Raw genomic sequence first — 9,522 nt, 5'->3', positions numbered from 1 at the left:
TGCGCGCAAAGAATTTGAGAATTTTAGGCACTTTCTGAGGATGCATTTGTCAAGGAGTGGAAAAAGATTTCCAAAGATGGATATTTTCCCCTTGTCCCCCGGTGTTTTTAATTCTAATTTCGTTGTAATTGATCAAAACTCCCTAAAATGTGCAATTTTTAGAGGAAATTGGGACATGTTAACAAGAAATGCGCGCGAAATTTGAGGTTTTTAGGCACTTTCAGGGGATGAAAGGGCATTTATAAAAGGGGGGGGGGTGGGGAAGATTTTTCAAAGATAGATATTTTCTCCTTGTCCCCCAGTGGTTACGCTATCGGGCTGCATAGATCAAAGGATTTATGACAGTTTTTGAAGTGGAGAAGGGGTTGCATGGGTGTTGTGAGTCTGGTCATTATGGTATCTTTCTTTTTATTCTTGTCTTTATTTTTCTCTTCTCTTTTTCTTTCCTTTTCTTTTCCTCTTCTTTCTCTTTCCCTCCCTCTCCCTTCTTTCTTTTCTCTTATTACCCAGCCCGGTACGACGACTTGGTCGGCCCGGTAAAAACCGTTAGGGGAGGGGCAGTTTTGCCCCCCCCCCGCGCCTGTTACGACACTGGCTAACACGCCAATCATCCCCCCCAATGAAAAATATTTTTCTACGCCACTGGATGGAGAGGAAAGAAACTTGAATTGTGGTGAACATGTTGAGCTTTTACGCATAGGACATGCAGCTCCGGAAATATTGTACACAAATGCAGTGAGTTTTATAATAGATAAATTACAACCTAATCATATTAATTAGGCCTAGGCCTACTGTATGAATATTATCATTATTATTATTATTATTATTATTATTATTATTATTATTATTATTATTATTATTATTATTATTATTATTATTAGCGTACATAGGAATAACATACTATTACAATATAATTAGCGGATTTGCCATTACCCTGCTAACGTACACCTTGCGATGACAATCTACATTTAATTTTTAAATGCTGTACTTTAATGACGATTGGCAGCGATAAACATAATAATGAAAATGATGATTATGATAATTAATGATAAATGTTGCCAGCTTTCTAGACAAATATGTTAATAATATTCAATTAGATTATTATAATTCATGATCATAAAAACAGAATGTCGATTAAAATGTTAATAATAATAATGACGATTACATTTTGAGTTGAATTAAAGATTTTATAGTGATGGCATGAGTTTTATAATTCATTTTATTTTGTTGAAGAATAAGGACGGTTACTATACTTTGATAATGGTTGATCCAGACGCTCCTAGCCCAAGCCACACAGTCAATCACTATTGGTTACATTGGCTGGTATCATCAATAGACGTGAGTTGTTCATGTTGATAATGATCAGGGCCGTCGGTTAGGCCTACCGTACGCATCGGCCGCAATAACCACTTATTTTTGGGACACATTTTTTCCGGCCCGCTTAGTGTGATCAACTGATCACCCACCCCCAGAATTTCTGTTCAGATTTTAAATTGATCCTCCTCGTTACTCAAGGTGGTTACAGGCCTGTAGAGGTCTATTATCAAATTATGACCAGTGGCGCCGCCAGCGGGGGCAGGGGGAATTTTCCCCCAGATAATTTTCTTGGAACCCCCACCCCAGTTTTCTCCACAGTAAAGCCACAATTCGTCGGAAGAAAAAAAAAATGATTAGTAGATTATCTTCGTCGGAAGAAAAAAAAAATGATTAGTAGATTATCTAGGCTAGGCCTATCTGTGAAATCGATTGAATAAGCGTCTGAAACCCCTAAATTGTCATATTTTTCGGAGGCCTCGGGACCTGGACCACTTTCAAGACATTTTTAACGACCACACCAACTTCGGGCCACCTCAGCATATTTCCCCCCTAAAATTTTACCTTTCCCCTCCCCTCCCCCCCCCCCCCCCCCCACACACACCCTTTCAGACGCTGGTGCCGCCACTAAACATGACGAGTTTTCATTTTATCTTACTTTATTATAACTGAAGCATTAACTTAACTAAATTACTTAATCCTGCAGGGAGAAACACTTAGGCATACTACTGCATCTGAAGGACTCATCAGCGGAGAAACTGTGGTTGGTACGTGTAAGAAACCGCTATATGAGTTACGTATAGCCTTCAGTTATCCAGAATTATATTAGAACTCACGGTACCTGCTAATTATGGATTTTGGTGCGAGTCTCAAATATTATTAGGCCGAGCCAATACAGTCAGATGGATCGCAATACAAACGCACGGGAGGATTAATATTGAAGAGAATATTTTATATATTTGTTAAATTGTATACAGAAAAACTAAAAGAAAAATGTTAGATTAATGTTTGTTTTTCTTTCAGGTTACAAAAGACCGTCCCCGCCAAAAGGGACAGGGCCTCATCGCTACCAGTTCTTTCTGTACGAACAAACTGCGGAGCGGATAGACTCTCCATTGCCCTTGACACGGAGCGACTTTGATCTTCAATCATACATTAGGCAGAACAACATTAGGCACAACAACACTCTTACAGCAGTATTCGAATTTGTCACTCAGAATACAGCACATTAATTCGAGACCCCTTTAATACCGAGAGCCCTCTAATTCGTGACCACATTTTTTTTTACCAAATATCAATCGCCAATCTTTTAACACAAAGCCATCTAATTGGAGACCGAACCACGAGACCACAAATGTTCAAGTACCAAAGGTGGACTCGAATTGGAGGGTGAACTGTTAGTAATCAAAACTACCGTTCTATTAATCTGCCAACGTCCGATGGCGCTAACATTTTGCCTATGGCTTATATACAGGGGCGGCGCTAGCGGGGGTCCAGAGGGAAAAGGACCCCCGTAAGGTCGGGAACCTTTGGACTATCCGCTTGGGCCCCACTAATTTCCGGTAACTTCGTCGGGGGGGAAAAAAAAATCTCGAGCGCCGAAAGTACAATTCAAGCATGCCTTACTAAGCTTTCAACATTTTAGAGATTCAAAACTGACAGTGCTACCATATGTGCGAGGTATACTAGGCCCCTATTGCGATCGTATGGGCTGTGGTGCGCCAGCTCTTCTCCGACAGGGAGATGGTACATCTGACAGGGGTTAGTAACCCCGAAAGGGTACCCCGACATCCTTTTTAAATAATGAATCCCATAATTAACACAAAAGTTTTAAGTTAAAGTTGCAGTTTTAGTCGTTAGTCTAGTGAGTCTGCTAACTAAAGGATAGAATGAATCAAACATGTACTACAGAAATAAATTCTGATGTTTTTTTTTTCATGCAAGTTAGACTTTAGGAGGTCAATGTTAAAATCGTCCCAGAATGATGTATGCAGTTCTATTTTCATTATTAATGGTTTCAAGTAGTTGGGAAAGTTTAGAATTAAAAAGGCTGATCGGTAATTCCTGTAAACGATGAATAACATCTACTTTTTGAATGTTTTTGCATTTGGAAATTAGGAATGATAATGTTCTACCTCTAAAGCCTCATTTACACTAGACAAGATTACGGCGACGACACGATACAGATGCGCGCAGTGTTGAAAAACTACGCGATGGTATGTCGTTGTCGTGTCGTAATCGTGTCTAGTGTAAATGTGGCTTTACGTGTTATCGTACTGAATGATCAATTCGTTACCATACCATAAGGTAACCAGCCAGGTATCAAACCGAGCGAGCTTCCGCTTATTGGTAATGTTGAATACTATTTTCAAAGCAGAGTAACGGGTAGTTCAGTTCAGCCTTCTTTATTCGGAAATTTCAGACGACACGATAAGATGTGTATAAGAGACAGCTCCTAGCCCAAGCCACACAGTCAATCACTATTGGTTACATTGGCTGGTATCATCAATAGACGTGAGTTGTTCATGTTGATAATGATCAGGGCCGTCGGTTAGGCCTACCGTACGCATCGGCCGCAATAACCACTTATTTTTGGGACACATTTTTTCCGGCCCGCTTAGTGTGATCAACTGATCACCCACCCCCAGAATTTCTGTTCAGATTTTAAATTGATCCTCCTCGTTACTCAAGGTGGTTACAGGCCTGTAGAGGTCTATTATCAAATTATGACCAGTGGCGCCGCCAGCGGGGGCAGGGAGAATTTTCCCCCAGATAATTTTCTTGGAACCCCCACCAGTCAGAGCAATACAACATCAAAATACGAGAAATATAAATTAGCAACAAATAAAACTAACTGGTAAACAGAAATTCAATTATATACCGTAACTGCACTGAGAGATATTTAAAGCTGGAAAGTTATGCCTCAAGTTATGCCTCATGTTAAGTACGGTAGTTCTTTTATTTGCTCAGCAGTTTTAAAAATTTTCTCATTTTCATTAATTATTTTATTTTAGCTATCAGTAATACCAAATTGGTATTCATGTTGAAACAAGATGTCAACGTTCTAAAGTTTCCCCCCATAAATAAATACGATCCAAACAGACCCATTTTAGTTATATGTTGAACTTTCGAATTGGTGCAATTAGAGAGCCTTGTTAATGAAAATAATACAGCGCATAGCTAGTATTAATGTGATGTCATACAGCCAGCAATATGATGGAATAAGGCACAATGTGTTTGCCTAGGAAATCGCCACACTCTTCGAATAGCTACCCTTCATGCCTTATAGGTATCCTAGATTTTATCATCAAACAGTTTAAAATTGGAAATCCATAAAAGCTGGTACAATAATTTCGAAAGAGTACACTCTGAATTTCAGAGTTAACACCTAAAACTTGCCAGAAACATATTACAAATCATGAATACTCTTAATGCCATTAAAATCATAAATATTATCAGAAAGCGAGTGCCCAAGGTGAACTATTTTGTCAACCGTTTGGACAATTGCGCCATCAATGGTGATGTTTATGTTAGGTACATTTGCATTATTATATTTAAACACTATCGTTTGACTTTTTGATGCCTCATTTGTTGCAGTCCGACAACACTTGGACATAGCAGCGTGATATCATCAGCATAAGCAAATGCACTTGCATAAACATTAGCATCCTACCCCACTTTGTGAGAGTTCATCAAGTAGGCCTAACCCATCAATGTAGAGACAGAATAGAAAGTAAAATTACACCCTACGTAAAATTCTTGACCGTGAACCAAATTTACTTTTCGTCATGATTTCAAACAAAATGAGCAGCGGCGCGAAGAATGCTTGTATGGTAAAATGACCAAATCAGAAAAATAGAGGAATCGACTCGAGCACCCCAACCCCAACATATACAAGATACGAGTGTGTCTGTATTAATTAGATACGTTGTTCGGATAAACGTGCTAAAACTTCTTAACGACAAAATTATCAATTACTGTAAACTAATCAGCTCCCATAATTACAAAAACTATTCACTATCACAACGTATGATACGGGACACGAAATTTTTCGTTTCCGGAGCAGGCAACAAAGTCACATTTAGACTCACAGTCTCGGCTACTGCAATCGATTCGTGCTTTATTTGGGGGGGGGGGGGGGGGGGGGGAGTTGAAGGCAGGCCGTCTGGGCCCATTGAATTCGCCACTGATGGGGATAATGTAGCAGGTGGAGAGACGCCAACTTAGCTTTATTTTTATTATTTGGGGTTAAAAGTGTTTCAGTGTAATTTTAAACTCAATGCAAGAGAGGAAAAATAAGATCAAAAATATTAATTGATGATATCGTATCTATTATACATGGATGCCGTCATTATGGTGCCCATAATAGGCCTATGGACAAACGTATGTATTTGTCACATCTCATACTACCGTACTATAAAAATGACACCTGCTTCAATGATACAATCACCTACGCCAAGAAGTTATTCCTCATTCCGGTTACGCCTTTCCATCAGACAGGCCAAGCACCACCAGCCTACCCCCATCACCGTTTACCACAACTTGTTTAATTTAATTTATTCGTCTCAAAACATAAAATAACAAACACAAATCGTTGGACCAGAAACTTGAAGAATTCTATTAAAATTAAAAGAGCATAATAGATTTATAAAACGTGTCAGAAAAAAAAAAGGCTCAACTTTCTCCAGTTTTTTGCCCTCTAAAACCAAATTATCACAACCCTACCAGACAAAATTCTACCACCTTCCCCAGATAATAGCCACCACTAAGTACACTGTGACTATGAAAAATTATGGCCTTGATAGGCCAGTGGCGTAATGCTCGTGAGCTCTCGGGTGCGCAGCCCCGGATCCCCACTCAAAAGAAGCCGGTGGGACTCCGGGGCTCTCCTACACTACTACTTACCGTAGCACTTTAGGCATGGCTACAGCCCCTCGTCGAGGAGAAAATCCCTAAATTGTCATATTTTTGGGGGACTTGGGCCGTCGGGGACCTTGGACCCCCTGTCAGGAAAGTCCTGGTGCCGCCACTGCTGTGTGCTTTATGGGGAAAACGACCAGTTGCAAGTCCAAAATGAGCCCGGAGACGCCACGGGGGCCCTCTCAGCACTACCCAATAGTCTAGTCAACCCTTTTTACAATAACATTTTCTTTTAATTATCAAAAATTACGGGGCCCCGGTAGGCATCCAAATCCTCCCTCCCTAGAATCTGCCTGCGCCCTCAATAAATAATTAAATACATGGTTTAACCCGTAAGTCTATTACATGTATCAAATACATGAAAAAACATTATACATAAAATGTTTAAATCGATCAATGTACAGATATTCGGATGATAAAAGCCTATAGAAATCATCGATTTGACAAAGAACGATGGTCATTTAATTTAAATTGGCCTTATATATTATTCTGTTTGAGAGCAACATAATTTCGTGGTATTGAAGTGGCACTTTATCAAAACAATAAATCAATTTGGTTTATAATTCATATTGGTATTATCAAGCCTAACTATTAGACAAAGCGCCGAGGTAGGGGTGGGCCAGTGATTGATTAAATGATGTTTGATATTATGCTTTATTTAGGCCTATACATTGGCAAGGCTTAATTGGAACTTAACTACATGCACACTATTGGAATGCACAAATGACGATTTATGCATGGACATAATAATACGTTGCACGCAAATATTCAAATAAAATATGTGTGCAAAATATTAGTTGATTCATTGTCACAATATTTTTTGACATTGTCTAAAGCCGGGTACTCACTGGGCGCGACGGCAACGCGACGACGAACGCACGCGACGGCGCGGAACCAATAAATCGCTTTTTTAATGAGGATCCGTTCAGACTGCCACTGACAAATCAGCAGATGGCGTTACGTCGTCTATCGCTCTCCGGAAGCAGAGGTAGATTCGTCGTGCGGCGGTCATACGACGCAGTGAGTGCCCGACTTAATAATTAAAATTTTCTTTTCCCCCTGACAAATAAAAAGACAACTTTTTTGTTCAAAATACATATTTATTTCTTCTTGAAAACTTTACATATATTATTAAGTTGATAGTACTTAGAACTGGAAAGACTGAATACATTTTTATTGCTTCATCTCAAATGAATAATTCATATGAAATAATTACAAACAAAAAATTTAATCTTAATAACAAAGTTTACAATCTTGGACAGTCTGATGATGTCTAATCAAATTTCGTCAAAGTAGAGCATTGACCAACTTCCGATATAAACTTTCTTTCTTTTAGTAATTTGTCCTATTTTAATTTAATTAAATTCTTGTTTGGATCTCTGTTACATGTACCGACATGTAACAGATGCATTATCCCTTATATCGCTGACCTTCTATGTCAGGGTTATTCGAGGAGACGAATGATCAGACTCCAATTAAAACTTCACATCTGACAGGCTTCAACCAGGGTCTTCAGAGCAAGACGCGGGAATATAAACTCTTGGCCAAACACTCAGCTCTATGAAAGGCGCATGATTAGTTTGATCAGATAATCATATCAGACAATATTTCATCAAACATTATCTGTTTAAGTCTGACAAAAATATTTGATGCTGTATGCCAGATTCAGTGAACCTTAAGCCCTATCCAGACTATCACATTTTATTTAACAAACACATGTGACATGCCTAAATATGGTCATGATGACATCACATCATGACCATATATAGGCACATCATGACTATATATGGGCATACAACAGTTTTTTTTTTATCAAAGTACATTTGATAATCTGGACAGAGCTTTACAACAGAAATTCCTTAGCTTAAAATTTAATCAACTATGGTGTAATAAAAAAGTAATCATGTTCATGAGTGATTTAAGAAGTCATGAAGAAAGCAAATAAACAAATGTTGTGACTCAGCAGGGAATCTTGGAGACAGAGACCCAAAAATAGTGTAGGAAGAAGAATAAGTACTGTAGTACTGTATTGCATATTGGCACAGTCATACCTCATCTAAATGAACAATTCATATGAAAAAATTTCAACAAAAAAAATTATTAAACTCTGATTGAATCTGATTAACATCTTTTCGCTCAAAATTCACTCTACATTTTTGTTCTTAGGATAGGATAGACTGACCCCATTTTCACTCGAGCTCCTGTGAGTTCTGCTCAGACGAGCTCTAGATTATGGGAGTTTCTAAGTGCTGGAAAATGGTTCCTCTACGTTTCTTCTTCATTTTTGGTTACTGTTTGGGTATTTTATGGTTTCATTCCATTTCTTGAGTTCCTTTTATGTAAAGTGCTTAGAAGTATTCTTATGTATTAAGTGCTCTATAACACTAACATTATTATTATGCATGTAATTTAAAACTACGCTCTAGTACTTAATCTTTGGCACGCCCTTTCACAGAAATTGAGTTCAGGAATGGGAAAACAAGGTAGTAAACTACAACAAAAATATCGTAGTTTCAGCTGCCAACTGTTCAAGATTTCAGGAGAGAACGAAACGCACAACCTTCAGACATGCGGTTAAATTAACATGACGTTATACGTCGTCTTAAATCGAAACTACCTAGCTAGCTCACTGTTGTCGACTTAAATCTGTATGTCAAAATCCAGGTCAAACTTTCTTTGCCCAAACAAGTATTTATCAGACTTACGCTACTTCTGCATACAATTACATGAGTATTTTGACATGCTTTAATAAGCCTTGCACTTATTCAACAAAACCCACTTTAAGTACACAAATTACAGAAAAATTTGGTGATGTATAAAATACACAGAGACACTACATTTAGACAAAAAATAGATCATAATAAAAAATATTTGATCAATTAAATTATAACAAAAAACTATTCTGTTTACCAGAGACACTACATTTAGACACACAATAGATCATAAGAAAATCATCTTGAACACTTAAATTATAACAAAAAATGATTCTGTTTGCTTGGAATTTCGAATTATAAATCATAATAATAAACAATTGTAGATAAGGAATGGGTGTCAAATAAGTGACCAAGGTGGAAATTTGTAATTATGGAAGGCCACACCACTGATGTTGACTGGGATTGAGATGATGGCTTCAGAAATTCCATCACTTTCTAAGTTCTGTTTTATCATGTACCTGAAAAAAAAAATCAAAGATGTAGTGTGTAAACTGTCTAAATACTGAATAATACTATTTTATTTAGATGTTAATTATTTAAAGAAATATAATAAAAATATATGATACATATATAT

At 37.8% G+C, this 9,522-nt stretch overlaps 2 protein-coding genes across 2 annotated transcripts in view; one reads left to right on the top strand and one right to left on the bottom strand.

Annotated features, from left to right (window-relative positions):
• The first annotated feature begins 649 nt into the window (after window positions 1–649).
• On the top strand, window positions 650–3,665 carry LOC117118865 (phosphatidylethanolamine-binding protein 4-like). Its single transcript, XM_033263609.1, has 4 exons — window positions 650–735; window positions 1,234–1,338; window positions 2,021–2,081; window positions 2,338–3,665. The coding sequence occupies exons 2-4, from the start codon at window positions 1,261–1,263 to the stop codon at window positions 2,544–2,546; spliced, it is 348 nt and encodes a 115-aa protein (XP_033119500.1). The 5' UTR covers window positions 650–735; window positions 1,234–1,260; the 3' UTR covers window positions 2,547–3,665.
• A 3,648-nt stretch (window positions 3,666–7,313) lies between these two features.
• The window catches only part of LOC117118861 (protease-associated domain-containing protein 1-like), a gene marked incomplete in the record, with an annotated part of 5,288 nt that continues 3,079 nt past the window's right edge, over window positions 7,314–9,522 (bottom strand). The window contains 1 exon segment of the mRNA XM_033263604.1: window positions 7,314–9,406. Coding sequence (XP_033119495.1) covers window positions 9,286–9,406 — 121 coding nt within the window.

The sequence above is a fragment of the Anneissia japonica genome, unplaced genomic scaffold (assembly GCF_011630105.1).
Source record: "Anneissia japonica isolate Jap-2015-1 unplaced genomic scaffold, ASM1163010v1 scaffold737_len1565949_cov176, whole genome shotgun sequence".
NCBI lineage: Eukaryota > Metazoa > Echinodermata > Crinoidea > Comatulida > Comatulidae > Anneissia > Anneissia japonica.
Note: the sequence above shows the minus strand (reverse complement) of the source record. Positions and strands in the feature narration are given on the sequence as shown.